Source organism: Crocuta crocuta, unplaced genomic scaffold (genome assembly GCF_008692635.1).
Source record: "Crocuta crocuta isolate KB4526 unplaced genomic scaffold, BGI_CrCroc_1.0 scaffold27, whole genome shotgun sequence".
Classification (NCBI taxonomy): Eukaryota; Metazoa; Chordata; class Mammalia; order Carnivora; family Hyaenidae; genus Crocuta; species Crocuta crocuta.
Genome location: NW_027532250.1, coordinates 7,573,979 through 7,599,129, shown reverse-complemented (window position 1 = coordinate 7,599,129; position 25,151 = coordinate 7,573,979). Strand labels below are relative to the sequence as shown.

Below are 25,151 nucleotides of genomic sequence, written 5' to 3'. Positions count from 1 at the left end.
AGTCAGAACTCAGCAAATGTTTACAGATAGAATACTGCACAATTGTGCAAGGCCCAAGTGGCTGTTCCTCTCTACAGAGAGGAAAACTGGGGCTCAGACCGGGGAAGTGTACCCTGGGGTCCCCCTGTGCAGCCTAGGCTAGAAATTTCCTTCTCAACTTTTGGAATGCAGTCCTGGACACTAGACAGAGAGCGCCTGCTCTCAGGGTGAGTCACAATGACCTCACAGGAGCTTCTCTCAAAACGTCCCCGCCCTGGGATGAGAAAAAAAATCAAAATTTCATGGGGCCATGTCACCAGATGCAGGCCAGTCACGCATTCTAAGGGGTGCCCCAGCATGGTCCTCCCACCTTCAGGCCACAGAGACGAAGGGACAGAAGGGCCGCCTTCGCCCAGCCGAGGCCCCGCCCCCCGCTCGTCGGCCAGCCCGCGCCTCCAGCGGAAGCCGGAAGCAAAAGCAGTCCCTGCTAGCCCCCGGCTCCGATCTCGGTGGTCTTGGAGGCTCCGCAGGATGGGGGAGAAGATGGCGGAAGAGGAGTGAGTGGGCATTTCCCGGGCGGCGGAGGCGGCAGGCTTGGGCCCCGGCGGGTGACAGCGAGCGCCTCAGGCCGCCCTCCGGCCCTGAAAGGCGGAGCTCCTTGTGCCGGTTGGCCCGGACTGACCAGGCCGGTGCCAGCGAGGAGGGCGGGAGGGATGGGCCTGGGCCCAGCCCGGCCCCGCAGCCTCCTTAAGGTCAGATCCTCTTGAAGGGATCGACAGCCCAGGGCAGGCCTCGAAAGCCGGCTGGCCGAAACCGCAACCCAAATTTCACTTTCCCATTTTTCGGTCTTCTGAATGTCGGGGAGAGCTCCGCCGCCTCCCGCAGCAAGCCCCCACCCCCCTCCTTAGCCAGTCGCCTCTTCCACCGTAACGGTCATTTTTCTCATCTGTCTCCTCCACTGAGTTTCATTCATTCATTAACTGTTGGCCATTTACTCTATTCCAGGCCCTGGGCACATAGTAGTGAAGGAGGCCGACCAGGAGCCGCCCTCAGGTAGTTTACATTTTAGTGGGAATAGACCCTCGATAGGCAAGATGATATCAGTGCTTTAAGAGGAAATGGAAGTGTTAGGACTGGGGTCACCCCAGGAAGACGCCACACTCCAGCTGAAACTTGAAGGACAAGAAGGAGGGTTAGGAGAGGGAACAAGCAAGTGCAAAAGACTGGAGGCAAAAAAGGGCTTAGTGTCTTTTAGGGACAGAAAGAAAGGTAGGATGGCCGGAATATAAAGTGAGGGGCCCCAGCTGTACAAGATGAGATAGAGGTGGGTGAGGCATCCTGTGTCCTTCAGGTACTTCTGGGGAAGGGCCACTCTTTGGTCTGTCTCCATACGTGCTGGGCACAATCTGTTGCATGTTACAGATGCCCTACCTATGTGGAAGGGTATGTAAGAAGAAGGACCGCCCCGGTTGCAATCTGACTCCCTCACCTGACTTCTTTTCAGAGATGTCTCTTCGACTGGGTGGTCATTTCATTTTGTCAGCTTATCGACTTCGTGTAGGCTCTGTTGCAGATGCTGAACGGGGCGTCAGCAGCACAAAGCAAAAGAGGCCATATGGCCCCGTGATTCCAAGTGCAGTCTCAAAGCTTGATTCTGCTGCTGGCTAACTTGAGATACTGGCCAAGTTATGCAGCCTCTCTGAGCTTAAGTTACTCCTGGGCTAAAACAGGGAAAGTAAGAGTCCCCACTTGAGGCCTGGTATGCCTGTGAAGTGACAGGCTGTGATGTTACCTAGTCCCTGGGATGAAGCATTTACTCAATAAACGTTAGCTGTTAATAATCACAGTTGCAGTGATTGCTGTATGGATATTGCCCTAGTTAACAACGCCACCCCAGAGCAGGGAGAGCACTGTGAGAAACGTAGATGGGGTGGATCATTACAAAGGAGGTTACATTTGAGCCTTTGGAAATTGGAGAAGGATTTTGTCAAGTGCAGTGGGGCGTTGCAACCATATCAACAGTTGGGTCAATTCAAGTGGCTTCAGCAACTTGCAGCTATAATTCAAGGAAAGGAACGTAAACGGAAGAAATAAAGGCACCAAGTAAATAATGTTGGATCTTGGAACGTGAGGACCCTGAGTCCAGTTTGCCTCTGTTTGAATCCCTTATTAAATGCCAAAAAGCAGACAGCATTTTATGTCTACACCGGCCCTAATTCCTCCCCTTTCCTCTCCCGTAAGTGGCTGTGTTCTGGGCACCTGAAGCCACTGGTCCTCTCCTGCTGTGACAGGCAGTTTTCTGAATTGGTTTGGTTGTAAGACTTGTGAATCCATCGTCCTCTGTGCCGGATTCTGTGTGTGTGTGTGTGTGTGTGTGTGTGTGTGTGTTGGTCCACGGGGCCCTGTCCCCTTTATCTAATGCTGCTGCTTTTTATGTCCCACAGGTTCCCTAATACAACTCATGAAGGTTTCAATGTCACCCTCCACACTACCCTGGTCGTCACTACGAAGCTGGTGCTCCCGACCCCTGCCAGGCCCATTCTCCCCGTGCAAACCGGGGAGCAGGCTCAGCAGGAGGAAAAGTCCAGCGGCATGACCATCTTCTTCAGCCTCCTCGTCCTAGGTGAGCGTGGAGACACCTGCCGTCTTCTGTGTCTGTGTGTGCTGTCTGTGAGGTCAGCCCCGTCTGAGCCACCGTTTTCTTCCTTCCGTTTGGTTTGCACTTGAGACACTGAGGGACGATGATCACTTCATCACATCAGAACAGGGCGCTCCTTCTTCTGCGTAAAATCCGAAGAGCTCTTTATGTCTTAGATACCATTCTAGTATGGTGGATTTCAAGCTCTGCTCAGGGGTGTGTATGCGTGTGGAGATGGTGGTGATAACGGAGGCGGGGTAAGTCAAATGGGAGGGCATCCGCCTTTGTGCCCCGAGATAGCATTTTGTCTCATTACTCTTAGGTTTCCATGTAAATTTTATTTAACTACAGGTTTTGCTGCCAAGTGAAAGATCATACGTCCTTGCCCTCGCACATTTTCCTTTCCCCTTTAACTCTCCATTAACTGTGGTTTTGACTTTTACTATATCTGTGTACCACCTGTGCTGTTATTTACTCATGTAATATTTTTCTTCGAACAGATTTACTCTCCTAGACTTAAAGTCTCATTTTGGTCAACCTCCTCCTGTAACGGGTGAGAAAATTTAGGTCCAGAGAGATTAAGCAATTGACTTGCCTGGGTTTTGGGCGATTAGAGATTAAAATTTGGTTGCCGGACCTCAGTCGAGTTGTTTAGGTAGTAGGTGATCATTTAGGTAGGTGCCTCCCAGAGACCGTAGACAACTGTTTTAGACCAAAAAAAAAAAATCCAGATGAAACTACATAACAACTTTGGACTAGCTGACTAAGGAAGAAATAGCTTCGAATTTGACCCAAATGCACACTTTTTTGAAGAGTGAAGTTGGCATATTTACATTCTCCGTTCTCCTTTAATGATACTGAGTCACATTTCTAATTAGAATAGGTCTCTTCAGAGGAGCGGTAAGTACAACTGGATGGAAAGGTGCAGAGCATTTCTCTGATGTCTATTTAGGACTTCTTTGCGGAACACTAGAACTTCTTTCATATTTACATATGGATTCTGTTAATGGTCATATAGTTTGAATATAATAATTTTATTTAAAATCCTAGGACTCGAGGATGGCTGGCTCAGTCAGAAGAACATGTGACTCTTGAGCTCGGGGTCATGAGTTTGAGCCCCATGTTGGGTGTAGGGATTACTTAAAAAGAAAGTCTTTAAAAACTTATAAAATAAAATCCCAGGATTCAGCCTTGTCTCTCATCGATTCCAAAAAACTTAACAAAAAATTTTTTTAATGTTTATTTATTTTTGAGAGAGAGACAGAGCACGAGCAGGGGAGGAGCAGAGAGAGAGAGAGAGAGGGAAACACAGAATCTGAAGCAGGCTCCCGGCTCTGAGCTGTCAGCACAGAGTCCAGCTCAGGGCTCGAACCCTCGGACACGAGATCAAAGTTGACCGATTGAGCCACCCAGGTGCCACAAAAGAACTTTTAAATAGAATACTGAAAAAGTACGCAAACCACAGGCATTCATTGTCCCACATGAACTTGATGTGCCCAGATAATTTTTTACCTCATGAATGTGGTTGAATTCTGTTTCTAGGGGATGACTTCAACAATCAAGGACTCTCTTGTTTTGTTTCTCCTTTATACTCTGTGATGGTAGTCGAATATAAAGAAAAGCAGTCCTTTTCTCGGTCAAGAGATCTTTAGTGCCTGAATCCGTAATCCTGAAGGACAAGTATTACTAGTCTCTTTATATTGTTGTCAGCTTCATGCTAGAGAGCGTAACAGGCAGAGACCAGGAAGAAAACTTGTGTTTTGTAGTCTTTTTTTTTTTCATGGGGAGATAAAAAGGATAAGTCAGACTTTCAAAGTAATTTTCAGGGTGTGAAGCATTTAAGGTCAGTTTGTGCCAGAGACCACAAAACTGGTGGTTACAGTGCTTTTTCATCCCAGCCCAACCCTGCGCGTGGTAGCACATCTTTGGGGCCAGAAAGGTCTAAACTGTATTTATTAGTGCTGTGTATTTTACTTGGATGTCTTTTCAAGCAGATCATAAACCTAAACTTTAGAGACACACTAAAATCAGGTGGCTTTTGTTCTCAGCTGCTCAGACCATTGGCAGTCCATGAATTGGTATCTCCACTTTTTATGTGTAGGTCTGTATGCATTAGCAGAGTGGAATGCTTTCTTTTAAAATAAATTTGAAGACATTTTTTCTCTTTGCTTGTGTATTATCAACAAAATATATATCTTGTATATATATTCCTGATCAGATGTCCAAACGTACAAGTCTGATTAAAAATTAGAGTTAATAGGTATGTTCCTGGAGCGCCTGGGTGGCTCAGTTGGTTAAGCCTCCAACACCAGCTCAGGTCACCATCTCACTGTCCGTGAGTTCAGGCCCTGCGTTGGGCTCTGTGCTGACAGCTCAGAGCCTGTAGCTGCTTCACATTCTGTGTCTCCCTCCCTGTCTGCTCTTCCCCTGTTGAGCTCTGTTTCTGTCTCTGTCTCTCTCTCTCATTCTCAAAAATAAAGATAGATTAAAAAAATAAACAAAATAGGTATCTTGCTAACTAAGAATACATGAACTGTAGTGAACTGAGGGAAATTGGGGTCCATAGTTCTTCTAGACTTCAGAAACTCCTAACCCGGAACACATTTAACCACTTTTGTTTACTATTTCAGTGAAGTCAAATGAAATTGTAACTTTTATGGCCTTTAAGCTTGTCAGAGAATTACAATGTGTTCTCCTTTTTTGAGAAGGAATGCCAAAACTCTAGTTACTCTTGACTTTAGAAGCTTGAAATCATTTGACTTACACTTAACCCTTGCTGATCTTTGACTGCAGAAACAATGGTGAGTCATTTTTATTGACCTACACCAGAGTTGAGTTAGCATCATTTGACGGATTTTATGGACCATTAAATTTATTGGAGTTATTAAAATTGATATGCCTATGTTTTAATGAAGTTTCCATAATTATTACTTCAGGCATGAACATTTAGAAGCCTATTAAGTTGTGGTATACCTACCCTACATACCTCACAGAAATTTTTGTCTCTTCTTGCTGTTTTTTTCCAAGTATACTTGAAAACATGTACTTTTATTTGTATATACATATATACATTCAATAGCACAATTACATGTAAAGGCACATATAGCTTGGATTTTGTTTGTTTTAATACAAACAGGATTCAGTAACTTGCTTTTTCATCTCACGGATGTCTTGGAGATCTTTTTATGTTCTATTTTTTGTATCTACTTTTTTTTCAAGTATATGCATGTGTTAAACATAAAATATATACACATTTTATCTCAAGTGTACAATTCAGTGTCATTTAGTACTCTCAGTGCTGATGCAGCCATCAGCATTATCTAGTTTCAGAACATTTTCATCACCCCAAAAGGAAACCCAGTATCCATTAAAAGCAGTCACTCCCCTGGGGCGGCTGGGTGGCTCAGTCGGTTAAGCGTCATGATCTCACGGTTCGTGGGTTTGAGCCCTGTGTTGGGCTCTGTGCTGATGGCCAGCTCAGAGCCTGAAGCCTATTTCCGGTTCTGTGTCTCCCTCTCTCTCTGACCCTCCCCTGTGCATGCTGTCTTTCTCTCTCTCTATCAGAAATAAATAAAACATAAAATTTTTTTTTAAAAAAGCAGTCACTCCCCATCTTCCGCTATTCCCAGTCTTTAATAAACACTATTTTGCATTCTATCCCTAGGAATTTGCCTATTCAGAATATTTCAGACAACTAGAATCATGCAATATGTGGTCTCTTATGTCTGGCTCCTTTCACTTTGCAGTGTGTCTTCAAGGTTCATCTGTGTTGTAGCGCACAGTAGAAGTACATTCATTTTTATGGTTGAATAATTGCTTTGTAGATATACCACATTATGTTTATTCATCAACTGACAGACATTTGGGTTGTTTCTATGTTTTGGCTATTGTGAGTAGGGCTGCTGTCGACATGTGTGTATAGGTTTTTGTGTAGATGTATATTTTTATTTCTCTCTGATGCATGCCAGGACTGGAGCTGCTGGGTTAAATGGTTGCTCCCTGTATAACTTTATCAGGAACTCAGACTTACCACAGAGGCTGCACCATGTTTCGTTCCCACCAGCAGCGCCCTAGAGTTTGGCGTCTCCACATCCTTGCCAACACTTGCTATTTTCCACTGTGTTTTGTTTTGTTTTTTAATCATCACTATCTTTTACTCATCGGTGGGTGTGAAGTTCCATTTGTGGTCTTGATTTGCATTTCTCTCAAGGACAAATGAGGTTGACAAAGCATCTTTTCATGTGCTTATTGGCCAGTTGTATCTTTGGAGGGATGTCTGTTCTGGTTCTTTGTCCATTTCTAAATTCCATTGTTTGTCTTTTTTCCATTGACTTGTAAGAGTTCTTTATGTGTTCTGGTTGCTAGACCTTTATCAGATAAATGATTGACAAATATTTTCATCCATTCTGTGCACCCTCTTTTCAGACCTCATCCTTTTAAACGGCTGAAGGCCATTCCCTGGCATTGCTGAACCTCGTATTTAGCTCTCTCTGTTGTAGACAGTTTCCCCCTCTGTCTTAAAGGTGCAGATCGTTGTTTGATTTACAAAAATGAACTACTTACTTACTTTTAAACTTGGAAGTTTTTTAAAAATGTCACGTTTATTTATTTTTGAGAGACAGCAAGAGCGCGTAGGGGAGGGGCAGAGGGGGTGGGCAGAGGATCAGAAGCCGACTCTGTGCTGACAGCCGAGAGCCTGACACGGGGCTCAGACTCACAAACCATAAGATCATGACCTGAGCCAAAGTCGGGAGGCTTTACCGACTGAGCCCCCCAGGTGCCCCGAGAATAAACTTTTTAAATTAATTTTTTTATCTAGCTTGGTGCAAAGAAAGATCAGAAACGGAGTGAACTCCCTAGGTGTGTATTCGGCCCACTTATGTGGCTGCCTTTTTAGACAGGAGGCCTGCTCACCAGTCACACTTTGTGCTCACGCATTAGAACAGTTTTTCTTCCTTTTGGTATTTAATGTAGGATTTTTCTAACTAGGTTAAATATTTATAATAAAGTAACACCACAGATTGATAGTTTAAAGCACAGAATGCAAGAAGGACAAACTTTCTATATTTACAACTGTTTCCTTGTTCTGGCCACCTGGCACTCTTTGGTGGGCCTAACAATATCTAGTCTGTCAGTGTGGGCTCTGAAGGTGGCCATTTAACCACTCTGCGGATTGTTTAAACATTTCCTTTTACAAAAAAAGCAACAATTATACTTAGTACTGTTGAGATAGTCCTGTGATTGACGAGATGGTATCCTGTCTCGATGCATCATAAAGGAAAGAGGTGGGCATGCTTGCATTTGGACCATGAAATTACATTTAGGAATTATTGATGTGAAAGCATACTCTTATGGGGCGGTGGGGGGGGGTGGGTTGTCCAGAAATACTTACCTCTTTCAGTTTTACATCCTTTTGTTTCTTTTCATGACAGCACCCCTGTGAGCAAATTTAGATGTGACTCCTATTTTGGTGACTGAGAAATGAAGATAGTCGGAAGGGAGGTGGTGGATGCCTGTGGTTAAAGGCACAGGGTTGGGGCGCCTGGGTGGCTCAGTCAGTTAAGTGTCCCAACTCCTGATTTTGGCTCAGGTCATGATCTCACAGTTTCGGGAGTTTGAGCCCTGCGTGGGGCTCTGGGCTTGCACGCTCTCTCTTTTTCTCTCAAAATAAATAAATAAAACTGAAAAAGAAAATAAAAATATAAATGATCAGAGTTGGAATCGGGCTCAACCCGGCAGCACCTACCAGTGACAAGATGTCTTGAAGCCTGGTTTTGCACCTGTAATCACAGGAGATTATGGTAATAGCTAATTAAGAGGGGGTGCCGGGGGCCGTGGGAGACCGTGTTTAAGGTGCTCAGTGCAGTGCCAGGCTCCGGGGAGCCCTCAACCAGTGGGAGCCCCAGTACCAGTGGAGGAGCAGGCGCCCCACCTTTAGGTCTGATGTCCTCACCAGCCCACAGCACTGCCTTTGTCATCTGTGCGCTGCACTCTCACTTCATTCTCTCTGAAAAGAGAACCAATCCCACGGTGGCAAAACACTTTGTGGCAACATATTCTGTTGCTATTATATTTGATTTAAAGAGATTGATTTCACTGACTTCCTCCTACCATTTCAGGTTTCCCAGGTGATTACTTCCAAAAAGATGAAGACCATTTCTCAGAAGTAGAAATTTGAATACATGACTGTATAAGGTTTAACCAGTTAGGGGAAAAAAATTTGATGTCTGTTGCTCTTTCAGGAACCACTGGAAAATAAACTAGTTCAGGCGTATAAAGAAATCTGGAGACCATGTTAGAAACACCGTGAGTCTCTTTCCAGGTTGAAAGTAAGGGATTGGAAATACAGCTGAAGTTTACCCTGTCGCCTGCTGTCCATTTTCCTTAGTAGCACCTCCCCACTCCAGAAGTAACCATTGCTTTGAACTGGTGTTTCTTATTTAAAATTGTGCTGTTTTAACAGTGTCTTATTTTTTCCCACAGCTATCTGCATCATACTGGTGCATTTACTGATCCGATACAGATTACATTTCTTGCCAGAGAGCGTTGCTGTTGTTTCTTTAGGTAAGTGCTTATCAGTGATCCTATAATAAAAGTAGTAATAACACCATTTTTTGAGTGCCTCCGCAGTGCCAGGAACCGCATCAGGCGTGGTACATGCCCCATTTCATTTCATCCTCACTGCAGCCTACCACGAGGGTGTTATGATTCCATTTTACAGATGAGGACACCGTGACTCAGAGAAGAGTGATGGCCTCCTAAAGCTCACATAGAAGCCCCCCTGTTTTGCTTCTAGAAATACCCTCAGAGCCTCCTGGTGCTGACCGCAGGCTGTTCTTACACTGACTGTACAGAAAGAGGAGGCAGAGTAAATCCACCCACATACACCCCAGCCCAGGTGCTTTGCCTGGTCTGTGTTGTGAATGGGGGGACATAGAGTTGAGGAGGGGGGAAAAAGAAATACCCTCGGGGACACACTGACCTCTGTTACTGGGCAGTGCAGACACCCAAGTCAACTAAGGCAAGTAATTCGTAGGGTCACTGAATTTTACAGCCAGAAGGGACTCTCACTTTATGATTTAAGGAGCAGAAATGGCTCACTTTAATGTCAGAGTTGGATCTAAGGTCTTCAGGAGCATTCCATTCTACCTCACTTACATTTCTTCCTCATTTCCTGTGGCAGTTAATTGTTAGATAACCAGCTTCCATCTGTCAGTTATACTTCAGTAATGTTAAAAAAGGAAAAAAGGTAATCAGCCCCCATTTAGAGGGAATGAATCAGTGTAGTAATAGATGTGAGCTCACATGAAAGTTAATTGAAATGGTTAATGAAGGAAGAAGTAGGGACCTTACTTTTCAGTAAGTATTAAAATCAAGACTAAAATGTGGTTGGGGGTGCTTAAGGCATGGTAAATAAGGTTTCACTAAGAAAGGCCCGGAAAGGCATTTCTCAGTTTATGATGCTGTAGTTACTCTTACTAGTTTCCACTTGCCTACTAAGGAGATTTAATTTTTCCTTTCACCACTGATGCTAGGTTTTGTTGAGCAAATTTAGTAATACTTTTATAATACACAGATGGTTCAGCTCGGCTTTGGAAACAAACGTTCAGACTCGGATTCACCTTCCCCTGACATCATGTGCATTCCTGCTACCCTGGTTCAGCCCCTCCTGTGTTTCCCTGGGCTTCACACTCCTCTAAATGCCCGGTTCTCCTCTGTGAGCTTTTCCATTGCCACCTCATGTAGGCCTCGTAACCCCCTGGAGATGCCACATCTTAAGGAAGAGACACCACTGGATAGTACTGATCTTCAGTAAAGGAGTGGAAAACACTTTTGCTCAGAGTTCCATTCTTTGTTTAGCCGGCTCTTGAGCTGCACACCCTGGCAGATTCTGACAGCCCTGGCTAATGAGATAGAAAGCCTTCAAGCGCGGAGAATGGTATGATCATTTATTAACATCCCTTTTCTGCTATCAAGAAATTGAAAATAACCTACACAACTAATACCTATTCTGGGACATTCAGTAAAGACTTAAAACACCACTTTAAGGAATGTACAGTTTTGCAGTCAGCTTTCATAGTTTCTTAGCATAAGAACTATAGCTGATGTGTACTTAGGTATTGTGCCATGGAAATGCTGGTTCTTATGATTTGGTTTGGAATGTCATGTTCTTCCCTCTTTGCATGTTTGGGTACCTCTAGGTCAGTAAGCACCAGGGCTTGTACTAGGAGTTACAGCAGACACTGTCGGTTGCCTACCCGAGAGCCATTTCCCCCGGCTTCCTTGAAAACAGAACCCTACTTTTGATCAGGTGTCTTGCACTCAAGGACGTGCACTCAGGGGAGATGGGCACCTCCATGTAGAGACCGGTCTCTGCCGTCAGGACACTTCCACTCTCCGTAGCCATTGGGTGGTTGAGTGAGATGAGGCAGCAAGGCAGCATGCAGCCCCTTCCTGGCCAGGGGGACCGCGGGGAAGTGTGCGGAGGTGGAGTGCGCCTTACCTCCCCGATGAAAAAGTTCCCATACCTTTGATTCAGTTGTGTGAGGATCTGATCCCTGGAGCATTGGGAGACATCTTGCCATCACTGTGGCTCAAAGACAAAAGGCAGAATGCTAAAGATCACCAAGGGGACAGATGAGGAGCCCGGATTCTTGACCGCATTGCTGTTCTGTTGAATCGATAGTCCTGGAGCTGCCTGTTGTATGAAATAAGAAACATCTGTTGTTGAAGCCAATTTTAGGCAGGTGTTCTTTCACTTGGAGCTAAAAGCATCTTAACTAATATAGGACCCTTTCCATTCAAGGGACAAAATCAGTTCAGATTGATTCAAAGAGAAATTGGCAGGGGGGGAGTTGCGTACCCATTGGCCTGTGGAGCGGAAGAACCTACCAGTGACACTAGCTTCAGACTTAGCTGGATCAAGCCTCCTGGACTCCGCTTTTCTCCATTTCTCAGCAGGGCTTCCCTTTGTTTTGGCTTCACTCTCGGGCAGCCTCCGTGTGACTGATCAGCCTTCAGCTTCAGGCCTCCCACCCTTACGGCAGCAATCTCAGTGGGACAAATGGCCCCCTCTTCTCCCGGTTTCCACCAGAAGTTGTAGGATGAACTCTGACCTCCTGGCCTCCCCATTCTGGACATGGGGTGGAATGGTGTTGGCAATTGGCCAAGGCTCTCCATCCACAGGGTTTATGTCTTCACTGGTGTAGCGGAAATAACGGTACCCTGTACAGGGCATGGGAAGGTTGATGGAAAGTAAGTCTTGGCTTTTAAAACTTTTGTCAGCTAACTCAGGTGATCAGGGCGCTAAGAGGAGTTCCGGGGAGAGGGCTGGGGTCCAGAAGGTATTATGTTAGCAGACATTTGGTTAGAATTTAGAAATGCTGACAAAGCTGTCAAAATGGTTCTGTATTTCATAAAGCCGTGTAAATTGAAGGAAACCTTTTTTTTTTTCTCTTACTGGAGCAAAGTGTAACAAAATATCGAGATAACCACCATTTCAAGAATTTCCAGCTTTTGTGCCAACAAAGAATCTAGATGAAGCTGCCAGAGAAAATAGGGTTTTCATTCTTTCAGGGATAAACTCTCCCAGCCCATCTCTTCTAGCCCAAAGTGACTTTTCTGTCTGCAGTCATTGAGACACGATTGGCCTTTCCTGTTACAGTAAACATCAGAGTACCTGACAAACTATTGGTATAGAGAAGGACTATCTGCACTTGAAAAGCACATTTTCCCCCGTCTTTTTAATTGTAATTTCAAATGAGTCTCCAGACTTTTCTCATTCTTTCTAAAAAAAGTATCAACATGAAATTCTAAAAATATTTTCTTGACCCTTCTTCAAAGCTTTTGGATACTTTTTATACTTAGGGAATTTTGTAGCTTAGGCCTTTAAAAAAATTTTTTTTTTTTTGCACAAAGAGCTGTACAGAAAAAGAACAATCCTTTTCATTGACAACTTTAGCTATTTTTATTCCGCTTCATTCCTTTCCAAACCATATGTAGACATACATGTAGATTAGATGACTTTACTTGGTTTCAGTTTATATTTTTTTGTGTTCTTTCCTTTTTAATATCCATTTATTAAAGTTCACGTATTTACTCTTATCAGTGCTGATTCACTCTCTATTTAGGGCTGAAATTTATAAGGAATAAAATCAAAATAATTGTACTGCCCACTCTCCGCTGTTGTGTATAGCAAAACGGAGATTCCCCACCCTCCCTTCATACTTTAGTTTACACAGAGGAGAGGCTAGAAGGGATTAAGTAAGGGCTGGAAATTTGCCCTTTCACATGCCAAGGTTTAACTTGAATACTGCTGATTTGATTGAATCATTGACTAGCATACACGAAAAGTGCTTCTTTGTCATAACTTCCTTAAGTATGTGCCTTTAGTATTATTGACTCATTCTTGTGCTGACTAAAGGACTTTATTTATTTGTTATTTTTTAAATTAAGAATAGTACTCTGGATGGCTCAGTCAGTTGAGTTTGTGACTGTAGCTCAGGCCATGATCTCAGGTCTCCTGAGTTTGAGCCCCACATCAGACTTGCTGCTGACAGCGCAGAGCCTGCTTCAGGCCCTCTGCTCCCCATCTCTGCCCTTCCGCACTTGTGCACACACTCTACTTTAATTAAAAAATTTTTCTTTCGCACTTGATCTTAGCCAAAAGGCCAAGAAGTGATGAAAAAAAAATTTTTTTAATATCCACTTATTTTTGAGACAGAGACAGAGCACGAGCAGGGGAAGGGCAGAGAGAGAGGGGGACACAGAATCCAAAGCAAGCTCCAAGCTGTCAGCATAGAGCCCAACATAGGGCTCAAACCCATGAACTGTGAGCTCATTACCTGAGCCGAAGTCAGATGCTTAACGACTGAGCCACCCAGGCGCCCCCAGCCCCAAAACAAACATTAAAAAAAAAAAAAAAAAGAATAGTGTTCCTTGTGTCAATGGGGCTTTTGAGTGAAAGGTGATGAAAAATCACTCAATTCCGGAGTTACTGACTAAATGTAATTCTGGAAAAAGCAGATGTAATAGTGATATATTTTTTTTAATGTTTATCTTTGAAAGCGAGAGACACACACACATACACATACACAGAGTGTGAATGGGGGAGAGGCAGAGAGAGAGGGAGACACAGAATCCCCAGCAGGCTCCAGGCTCTGAGCTGTCAGCACAGAGCCCGACGTGGGGCTCGAACTCACAGACTGAGAGATCATGACCTTTGCTGAAGTCAGATGTTTAATCAACTGAACCATCCAGGCACCCCTGTAGTAGTGATATTCTAATTGTACTTAACTTCTAAAAAAAGGAAAAGAAAAAGAGAAAATTCATTTTAAGACAAAGGGAGAATCCTAGCTGCAACTAACAGCTTTTGCTACTTTTTAGACCCATTAAAGCCTAATGCTGACGCAGCTTGCAGTGTCTCCCAGGGATCTCTCCCTGAATCTGAGGTGCTTTGATTTTTATTAGAGAAGAAACGGGTATTCATTTGTTGGTATTAGAGTAGGTGTCTTAGAGGCAGAGGCCAAAATTGGTTGTCAAACTGACAAAATGATCACGTTAGGTTCTCGGGATTCTCGAGGCTGCTGTTTTCCGGCGAGGAGTGCTTGCACAGACTTAGCTTCTAGACACACGGGTCAGACGTTCCTGTGTTCTTGGCACATCTTGTTGCTGTTGTACTGCCATGAACTAAATGTGTGCCCTCTGTGTGGAATAACTTCCTCCTTTTCCCTGGAGTCTTGCTTTGACTTTCCTTGTTTTTATGGTCATCTTCTCTTGGCTGAGCCTTTTATCATCCATAGGTAAGATGTTACACTTCAATTTCCCAGTTACGCCAAAACAGTGAGATAGAACAAATTTTAAAATAAGAAAGGTTGTTAAATAATTGTATTCCGACAGTTGCTATTTTTGGACTGATTTCTCCTGACTTCCTCTTACCACGTAAGGCTTCTTCTCTGTGTTTAAAAAAGGAGTAACATTGCTCCAAAAAGGTGAGCTACTTTCAAAACGAAACATTTGAACAGCCTTTCCCCCAGAAAGCAAACAGCCCTGCGGGATGGATCCTCACTTTAGAGTCTCTTTGGGGGTAACTATTCAGTAGCAGAGTCAAGGACTGGATTTTCAAACTTACCTTAGCAGAGTGTAACTTGGTTCTATAATTACAGCTGACAAAATGTGCTAAAAATATATTAAAGTATTTTCAAAAAATCATCTGTGGCTAAAAGAAGATTGAGAAGGAAGTAGATCCCTTTTTGCCTCCTTGGGCGGTGGCAGACCATTCTCCTCACAACGGTCAGGGTCGGTCCTCCCTGCCGGTTTCTGTAAGACACTTCTAGGCCTGCTGGTCCAAAGAGCCCAAAGGGACCAGGCAGCAGCCACTGTAGCGCTTACTATGTGAACCCTGGTGGAAGGGTCACCTTCTGGGAGCCAGGAACTTTCAACCCCTGAGCCTGAAGCTTCGGGCTATGGGAACAGAAATTCTCCACATAGGAATCCCTACTCCCAAGTGAGTCCCTGAGAGTGATGCTGAATGGGGCCACTCCTGCTGCTACCCACTGAGCGCTGTGCCCTGCTTACCTTAGGGATGTACCTCCTATAATGGCCTTTGGTTTAAGGAGTCAGTTGCATCCTGGGGGGAGAGCTCCGTTCTTCATAGGATGTCCTCTCCACGCTGGTGCCTCAGCTTCTTTACGAGACCCTCTTACCACGCTGGCTGGCTGGCAGCTTCCGGATAGGATGGCACGTGGTACGGACGGGACCATGTGGAGTCCATGGCCACATGCCCACTGCTGCACCTTCTTTGCCATAAAGTGAGTTGCTTGGTTTGACACATTGTTATGCAGTGTCCCACTTTAGTGGGTCAGATGCTTGTGGACAGTGGTGCCAGCCAGGAGACATACCTGCCAGCATGCTCGTCCGTCTCAGTCAGAATGAGCCACCAGGACGGAACAGGTCTGACACAATCGAGTTGCCGTCATTCAGCTCGCTGGTCTTCACGGGGGCTGGAACTGCATCAGGTGCTGGGTGTTGGTCTCTGTGGCTGCCTGGTCGTCCAGTCAACAACGGCGGCAGCTGGACCAGCCATGGTGGGAGGGGCTTCGTGCTGTTGGACCCGTACGCAGCTCCCGTCTCTGCCATCAGAGCCACTGGGTTCATGAGCCCGTTGCACAGATACTGAAGTGGCCATGGTGAGAGGCTGGCTGAATGATCCACGAGCCAAGCTGGTCATGAAGAGCTCCCAGCGCGGCCATATGTAGGAATGGAGAGAGAGGTGTGATGTGACAGTTGTAGAGGACGCAGAGGCCCGGGGCACCTGTTCATGCAGCATGCTTGTGCCCGCCAGACCCGGCCAAGCTGATCTGTAATGTCACACTTGCGTCTTACAATGCACTGCTGCCGGGCCCACCGGCCTCATACCTGGGTACTTCTGGCAGCCCCACTAGGAAGGACGGTTCTGGGCACATGAACACCTGATGTCCCGTGCTCAGATACTCTGTCTCATGCCAGGAACTACTTGGGTTTTTTCCTCCGGTGCTTTGCAAATGCCGTGTAGTTCTCTGCTGCAAATGGCATGACCTTGTTCCAGAACCCTAGGGACCTGTGCTGAGCAGTCCTCCTGCTGCAGCTTGCCCAAGACGTCCCACACCATCCCTTTCTACCACAGGTACTTCCGGTACTGTGGGGTCTGCCAGATGGTGTGGCGGCGGCAGCAGGCTGTCTGACCCGCAGCGGGGCTTGCTGCGGGGCCCTTTCTTGTGGGCCCCACTCAGAGTGCTCGGCCTCCCACAAACCAGTAATTGGATCGAAGTAGTTCTCTCGAGGGAGGAACACGTAGCCTCCAAACCTGGAGGAGGCCAACCCAGCATCACGCTTCTTCTTAGTGGTGGGAGGTAGAAGGTGCAAATCTTGCCTTTTACTTGAAGGCAGTGTCTTGTACGTCAGACCACTCGACCCCCACCTTCCCAGATGGGCGGGCCCCTGGCACTTTCTATCATCTGAAGCCCAGGTGTCTTCATAAGACACTTACTTGCCACTTCTTTCTTTCATGTCAGAGTAGCATTCTGTCCACCTAGTGTGGTGGACCGCGGTGTTGTCCTGGGCAGTGTCCACATGGCCTAGGTCCTTTGGGACTGTGTTATGACAGAGAGCAGGAATTAACATAAGGCGCCTGCCTTATTTGGGACTTTGGTGTAATCTTGAAACAGCCTGAAGAGCCCTCTGTGCCAGGTGGGGGTGGGGGGGACTTTAGCTGGCCCAGAGGGTCCACAGGAATCGAGGCTGAAGATGCTCATGTAGGTCTCCCCCAGATGACCCTCCCCCACGCCTTAGAGTCCCACGTCTTCCTTAGCAGAGCCTGGCAGGACAGGCCGTCGATTCACCTTCTTGAGTTCAACTTTCCCAGAGGATCTGCCACTCCTGCAGTTGAGTCCCGTGCCCCATCCCCCACTCCGGAAGCCCTCCAGCTGCAGGACGCGAAGGCGTACGTCAGTGTTGCCAAGGAAGCCCTCCGACTCTCACTTTGCTTTCCGTTGGTGATGGTCAGAGCCTGTCCCTTTCTCACCGGGCGGCCCTCCCTCCAACAACCACTCAATGCCGCTGTTCTGATGACACACCGCACGTGCTGCCTGAGCCGCTGCCTCCCTCCCAGCGTCCCGACCCAGTCCACCACGAGGGAGTCTTCGCGGTGGCCCTGCTGCCCCAGGCGAGGGACCACCAGGACTTTACCACCAGTGCCTGGGTCCTCGTTGCCAGCCGGCTGCTGAGCGACCACATCCCCCTCCTCCTCCGGGAGCCTCCTTCAAGAGTGCATCCCGTCAGTAACCACTCTCAGTAACCACTCCGCTCCCGGAACCAGTTGTCTTAAGGTGGCCATCTAAAAGCAGAGTCTGAGACAGGTCCTTGGCCACATGTAATTTATCGAGGGATGCTCTTCACGAATAAATCTGTGAGGACACCAGACTAGGGGAGGAAAAAAGCCAAACATTGGGTGGGTTCTCACTTAAGCCCAGTCGGAGCCTCAGCAGGAGGGCGCTCTGGGGCGAGAACCCACACTGTGGATGGAGGTCCCTCTTTAAAGCGAAGGGGCTGGGCTCTAACGCCCTGTTAGTCAGTCATTGGCTGTGGACTGGTGCAGGCGGGCCCAGCTTCCTGCTAAGGTGCCTCTGGGCAGCTGAGGGCACTCTTGCGGAGAAGGGGACAGGTGTGAGTGCTTAGCAGCGGTCTTCGCAGCAGCTTAACGCGGGTAAGCGCAGCCAAGAGAGCTGGGCAGGCCTCGTGGCGTGAGAATTAAAAATGCCTGTACCCGGAGTGCTGATGCATAGGGGCACATGTACCCCAATGTTAATAGCAGCACTCTCAACAATAGCCAAAACATGGAAAGAGCCTAAGTGTCCATCCATGGACGAATGGATCAAGAAGATGTGGTTTATCTATACGATGGAATACTACATGGCAGTGAGAAAGAATGAAATCTGGCCATGTGTAGCAACGTGGATAGACCTCGAGGGTGTTATGCTGAGCGAAATAAGTCAGGCAGAGAAGGACAGACACCATATGTCTGCACGTATAGGAGGATTAGGAGGAACTTAACGGAGGACCATGGGGGAGAAGAAGGGGGGAAATAGTGGGGAAAGGGAGGGAGACAAACAATGAGAGACTCTTGAATACTGAGAACAAACTGAGGGCTGAGGGGGCTGGGGGAGAAGGGAAGGGGGCTGATAGGCATGGAGGAGGGCACTTGTGGGGATGAGCACTGGGTGTTCTATGAAAACCAACTTGACAATAAACTATTAAAAAACTAAAAAATTAAAAAAAAATGCTTGTACCCTTGACCCAGCAATCCCTCTTCAGGGGTTTTTCTTCTGGATGCCCCCCCCTCCACAATGATGGGGGGAGGGGGAATCATATATTTACTCAGGTGGGAAGGGCAGTGATAGCAACAGCCTAGAAAAAAGCCCGGACACTCAAGTTTTCACTGAATACTCTTTGGTACCTTTAAATATTGTGTGCCATGTGCATCTGTTACATAGTGAAATAAAGAGAAGACAATTCATTTGTAAGCAATTCTGTACCTGTTTACTAGGTAAGATGCTGGGCCTTAGCCTCAGTTTCCTTATCTGTAAAATGCAGGTGACAGTGCCTTCACTTCCTAGAATTAAAGATATTAAACACAGTAATGCATAGAAATCACTTAGTATAATGCCTACCTGCTATGTAATCAGTAACTATTAGCTATCGCTATTAGTATTATCATCTATTATTATCATGGTTTATTGCCTTGCAGGGTAATTGTGGAAATGAATTAAAATAATGTGCATTTTATACATCAGCACAGTGCCTGGCACATAGGGCAAATAAATACATGTGTGTCCATATGTGTATGTGTGTATATACACACACACACACACACACACAATCTTTTTTAAGGGAATTGGGATCAGGTTTTGCAACCTAATTATCATCCTTAAGACATTTTAAATGTTTTTCCTGTAACATTGATGATCAGGAATGTAGTGCAGTGATGGTGGAAGAGTAGCAATGCACCCTGGGAGGGAGGTGAGGGTTCACAGATTGTAACGGCAGGTGCAGCCTGCTGTGTCTTAGCATCATGAAGTTGTAGGATGTGTTCCTTGCTGGTTCTGAGCCATTAGACCCGCTACTTCAACTCTCTCAGCCTTCCTACCTGAAGCATTCTCTGGAGGATTAGAAACAATTAAAAGTGACCTATCCTGGGGACGCCTGGGCGGCTCACTCTGTTAAGTGTCTGACTTCAGCTCGGGTCATGATCTCACGGCTCGTGAGTTCTAACCCTGCGTCGGGCTCTGTGCTGACAGCTCAGAGTCTGGAGCCTGCTTCGGATTCTGTGTCTCCCTGTCTCTCTCTGCTCCTCCCCTGCTCGTGCTGTCTCCCTCAAAAATAAACATTAAAAAATTTTTAAAAACAATTGCTCAAGTAGTAATAGTGTAACAGTAGTGATAATATCACGTCGTATTTTAGGAAGCTTTCCAGTGCCTCATAAATAATATAGAAACAAGCTTAGGCAATAGAATAATTATTCTAGTCAATAGATATAATAATAATTATGAATAATGAGTTTTCAAATGCAGCTGCTCCATATGTAATTACAAAAGCATTAACCATGGTATTAAAGTTTGGTATACATTTACAAGGGAAAGAGAAAGTTGAGGTTTTAGCAGAGCAGAAAAGTGCTAGCTTTAAAAATGAAATCGGGAACCAGGAAAAGAGGCTCACTTCCCCAGGAATCGGGAGTGATTACTGAGTGCAGGCGAACTGTCACATGCAAACGGGAGCAATGCAAACTTCTTGCCCCTTGTATTGGCAGCAGTGTCAGTTGGGTGATTATCCAGGGTCGGCGAGAATGTGGGAGTGCTCTGGTGCCGCGGTGTAAGTTGGTGCAGCACTTCGGAGGACAGGTGGGCAGCCTTCTCAAGAGATAAAGGTGTGCGGTGCCGTTCGCCGTCTCTGGATCTGCTCTAGGGAAACTCTTCCACAAAGAGGCGTGAACCGGCAGGTCCACGCAGGTCCGCTGCGAGCGGCGTACGGTGGGAGCTGCGATCATCCGGGGACTGCCTTTAAACATTGTGAATCTTGAAAAAATTAAAATATAATTCGCATACTGTATACTTCACAGCGTTAGGGGTTATGCTCACAGGGCCATGCAACCTCTCCGCTAATTACAAAATGTTCTCACCGCAAAAAGAAACCCTCTACCTGGGGCGCCTGGGGGGCTCAGTCGGTTAAGCGTCCAACTTTGGCTCAGGTGATGATCTCCCAGTCCGTGGATTCGAGCCCCACGTCAGGCTCTGTGCTGATGGCTAGCTCAGAGCCTGGAGCCTGTTTTGGATTCTGTGTCTCCTTCGCTCTCTGACCCTCCCCTGCTCACGCTGCGTCTCTCTCTCTCTCTCTCTCTCTCTCTCTCTCTCTCCCCCTCCCTCTCTCCCTCTCTTTCTCTCTCAGAAATAAAACATTAAAAAATTAAAAAAAAAAAAGAAAGAAACCCTCTACCTACCTACTAAGAATCACTTCCCATCTCCTGTTTTCCCCCTCCTCTGGCAACCTCCATCCTCCTTCCTGTCTCTGTGGATTTGCCTGTTCCACACATTTTGTATCAGTGGACTCATGCAATCTATAGCCTTGCTTTTAATATAATGGGTTATTGAGGTATCATTCACGTATGATGCAAGTTACCCATTTAAAATGTACTTATCCGGTAGGTTTTAGTTTATTCGCAAACTTGTGCAGCCATCACCACAGTCGATTTTAGAACATTTTCATCACCCCAAAAAGAAACCCATTCCCTTTAGCTATCAGCCCCAAGCCCCTCTTCCCAGCCCAAGGCAGCTATTTCTGTCTCTACAAATTTGCCTCTCCTGCATGTTTCGTAGAAATGGGCCCTAAAATACGTGTCTTTTGTGCCTGGCTTCTTTCACTTAGCATGTTTCCAAGATTCATCCACCTTGTAGCGTGGATCTCTCTGTCTGTTTCTCTCTCAAAAATAAATAAACATTAAAAAACAGTCCTTAAAATGTATACACAGTTTGAAAAGAAAAAAGAAGCAGTTGGGGAACCCTCCTGGAGAGATTAGAATCAGTGCTTTCATGCCACCTGGCAAGTGCATTGGGCAACTTCTATTTTGAAAATAGGCTCATTGACTCCCTGTACAGCTCAGATCCATTTTGCCTTGGTCTATCTTTCCAAGTAATTTTGTTACTGTTTTAACAATATGGACCAGGTAAGGTAGCAGAGAGGTTTATAATTACTTATTATAATTACTTTTCTCTTCATCTGAACCCCCCCTTCCCAACAGCGATGAGTGTTAGTGCAGTTCCTTTTCCAGATAAACTTGTCTGTTCTAGTATTGTCTCCTCGCCCCACCCGCCAAAGCGTCTTTCTTCAGCTTTTCTGTTGCCCACGGGGAAAAGCTCCTTCCTCTGCAGGGGGAGGTAGGTCTTTGTGTTTAAGGTGGACGGTGGGCTTCAGGCCTGCTGTGCATCACTCCCTACCAGAGACTGTGATTTCGTAGGTCTGGAGTGCTGCTCAGGTGTCTTCCTTACAGAAAGCTCCCATGGTGATTCTGAGGAATTAACAGGGTTAAAAATCATTTATCTAGTGAGTAACAGAGCAATCTTCAATGGTACCCGTGATGCTTCTTTGGGAATTATTTTCGGTAGGTTCTTTATGAGAGAGTAATGAGCCTGTCAGCCTTAAGGAAACATGCTTGAACTTAGATGGTCTGTTTTGTTCCAAGAATTTCACAGAATTTTTACTTTAGGTTATTTTTAGCATTGGGGTTTTATCTCTAACGAAGTGCTCTACATAGAGCTGCCATCCGAGTCTAAGAAAGTGATCTGGGCTTCTTTTTGGAAAATGGTAGGAATAAGCAGCATAAAGGCAAACAGCATGTAAGCTTTCTGTCATTTCACACTGAAAATGGGCGGATGTGGCAAAACTGACAGCCATCAAATGTCACATGCCCAGCAGACTGGGTCTTGTTTTGTCAAGCTTTTCCTTCCCCCGGCCGCACGCACCCCTGCCCCCAGATTGTCACGGACTTCGTTATGGTATGTTTACCTGAGATGCAAGTGAGGAGGAAACCTGTGACTCAGAACTTCACCTTGATTGCCATTCTTATGCTTTCAGACATAAGACGTGCAGAAATCCATAAAAGCTCTTTAAAGATGTAATCATCAGATTCTCTAGAACAATAAGCCCGAGTAATGTTTCTCATATCTTAAACGATGCTCAACTTTACGTTTTCTCTTCCAGGTATTCTCATGGGAGCAGTTATAAAAATTATAGAGTTTAAAAAATTGGCAAATTGGAAGGTAGGTTTACCTAACTTAATGATTCTTACTGATTACCTTTCATTTTGGCAACACTGATGGTTAGTTAACGGTGACTTATTGCTTCACTATCAGGGAAGTTTATATTGTCCCATGAATTTTTTTTTACTTAAAAAAAAATTATTTTCCCTTCACAGTTTATTGTCAAGTTGGTTTCCATATAACACCCAGTGCTCATCCCCCCCAAGTGCCCTCCTCTGTGCCCATCACCTGTCCTGTGAATTTTCTAACATTCTCTTGGATTAGGGTTGATATCATTACATCTGACTTTTCTGAAAAAGCATCCATCTCACACTAACATCAAGTTAACGCTAGAGCCCTCAGTGTCATGTTTTGTTACTTATTTGCATTTTTATAACCTTAGACTCACCTGCTATCTGGGGGAAGTCTCTAATTAGCATAACACACTTACCAGTGGTTATCCCCACAGCCGAAGATAAAGCGTATTTGTCCCGCAGCAGAGCTTACAGCGTGCTGTATACACTGCAGCTCACGTCGCCCTCATGACAACCATGTGAGGGAGGCAGATGACCACATTCTGTCATCACTCTGTTTTTACAGATAAGGAAAGCCACCACAGAGAGGTTGAGACATGTCCCACACCACAGAGCTAGAAAGTAGTTGAGTTGAGCCTCTTCTGCCCAGACCTGACCCTGTGTGTTCTCTGTGCCCCCCCCCCGCCCACGCTGTCCTCAGGGCGTGGGTGTCCTGCCCTGTGCTCACAGTGGGTGGAGCAGGAGCAGCATCTTGCGGTGGGAGGACTAAGTGACGCTCGCACTCCGTGTGTGCCCAGGCTGAGTACTGAGAGTAAGAAGTACGTGACGGAATAGATTTTGAGGAGGGAAAGAAGGCTCAAGTATTTCAAAATATTAAAGAATGAGGTGGCTAAACTTGATCACATTCAGACCCTTCCTGTTTTGATTCAGCTCCTAGGTGCGAGGACTCAGTCACCTGTGAAACTGTGGGGTGTAACATTTGCAAAACGAGCCGCTCAGTTTGACCTAAAACACAGTTTGAAACTGTTATAAATAATACTCGGGAAGTATTGTGTGCATTAAATGGAGTCTCAGAATCTACGCGGAACTCCTGCTGTGTCAGGACTCCCCTGGGCGGGGGGTGGGGATGGGACTGTGCTGGCCGCGCCCGGAGCCCACTGGGAACAGTGTCTCTGCCCTCCTCCAGCTCGTCCCAGGGCAGGGGACCCAGGCTGTCACCTCCCCAGCTCCCAGATACAGCCTGATATGTTTTGATCGTGTTTGATTTCAAATCAGTTGCTCAAAATTGAAATTGATCTTTAAACAATTTAAAAAGCATTAGTTTTATTTTAAAATCTTACCTCTATAGAACATTGAACCTCAAGCTACTCTTGAAGAAGCAGAAACTTTTTTTTAACTTGTATCTATTATTTTATTTTATATTTAACATATTTATATAAATTCAAGTTAGTTAACATACAGTGTAGTACTGGCTTCAGGAGTAGAACCCAGTGACTCATCACTTATATAAAGTGACACCCAGTGCTCACCCCAGCAAGTGACCTCCTTCATGCCCGGCCCCCTTCTAGCCCATCCCGCACCCACCTCCAGAAACTCCCTTAACACCAGGCCCACATTCTGCCCTGCAGAGAAGCAGCAACTGTCCCTTTGGGGGTGCTGTATGGCCCAGGAGGCCTGCGAGCTGGTGGCCCCTGTTCTGAGCGGTGGCAGCCGGGGGGTGGGGGGAGTTGTAGTCCACTTTTATGTGCTTCAATTTTGTTGAATTTATTTTTCAGTAGATGTTATTTTTCAGGTTAAATAATAGTAATATGTTTAATAGCACAGGCAAGTGAACCAGGGTTGGGTGGGTAGTGAAGGTAATTAAGTGCCTCAGGAGCCATCCAGGCAACCTGGGCTTGACCTCAGAGAAGGGGTTTCCAGGCTCCCTGGGGGCTCAGATGTTTGTGGAAAGCCGGGGCAGGAAGCAGGACACCTGTTTGGAACCAGGTGGTGCAGGAAGCGAGGGGAGAGAAGAAAAACCAGGAGCTTGGTGTTCTTTCCACACAGTTCTTTTGCCAGACTGTCCTGCCGGGCCTTCCTTCCACTTGTATTATCATCTACTTACATATTTATGTCTTGAAAGCAACTTGCTTTTTTATGTATATACATTTTTTTATAGTAGTTTTTTTTAACGCTTTTGTTGTGGTAAAATATAGAGAACATAAGGAGTGCCTGGGTGGCTCAGTACGTTAAGTGGTTAACAGCTGACTCTTGATCTGACACTTTGGTTAGTGGGATTGGGTTGGTTAGTGGGATGTGGGATTAAGTCCTGAGCCTCAGGCACAGGCTCGCACTGACTGGACTGACTGCGGGGACTTGCTTGGGAGTCNGTCTGTCTGTCTTCCTCTCTCCCCCCTCCCTCTCTCTCTCTCTCTCCCTCCCTCTCAAAATAATAAATAAGCATTTAAAACTATATATGTACGTAACATAAAACGTATCATTTTAGTTGTTTTAAAGTGTACACTACATTGGGGTTAAATACGTTCACAGTGTAGTATAATCATCACCAGTTATCTATTTCCAGAACTGTTTTATCGTCCCAGCCAGAAACTCTACCCAGTAAACAACTCCCCAGTACCCCCACCCCATAGTCTGTTCTGTTCTTTTTTTTTTTTTTTTTAGTTTTTTTTTTTTTTT

The 25,151-nt window shown here is 45.8% G+C and overlaps 1 protein-coding gene and 1 non-coding gene across 6 annotated transcripts in view; both read left to right on the top strand.

The window, feature by feature from the left end:
• The first annotated feature begins 462 nt into the window (after positions 1-462).
• SLC9A8 (solute carrier family 9 member A8) overlaps positions 463-25,151 on the top strand; it is a 70,540-nt gene continuing 45,851 nt past the window's right edge. For 3 of the 5 annotated variants that reach the window (XR_013338629.1, XR_013338628.1, XM_077778384.1), the window contains exons 1-5: positions 479-536; positions 985-1,032; positions 2,424-2,602; positions 9,101-9,181; positions 22,403-22,461. Coding sequence is in view for 1 of the 5 variants with exons in the window: in XM_077778384.1 (XP_077634510.1) it covers positions 511-536; positions 985-1,032; positions 2,424-2,602; positions 9,101-9,181; positions 22,403-22,461 (393 nt within the window). In the remaining 4 variants the exon portion in view is untranslated. Of the gene's footprint in view, positions 537-984; positions 1,033-1,245; positions 1,304-2,423; positions 2,603-9,100; positions 9,182-22,402; positions 22,462-25,151 lie in introns of those variants that run through there. The other 2 variants (XR_013338630.1, XR_013338631.1) reach the window with 2 other exon arrangements.
• Positions 9,426-9,554, top strand: LOC144243355 (small nucleolar RNA SNORA51). Its single transcript, XR_013338636.1, has one exon. It is a non-coding gene; the product is annotated as a small nucleolar RNA SNORA51 (small nucleolar RNA).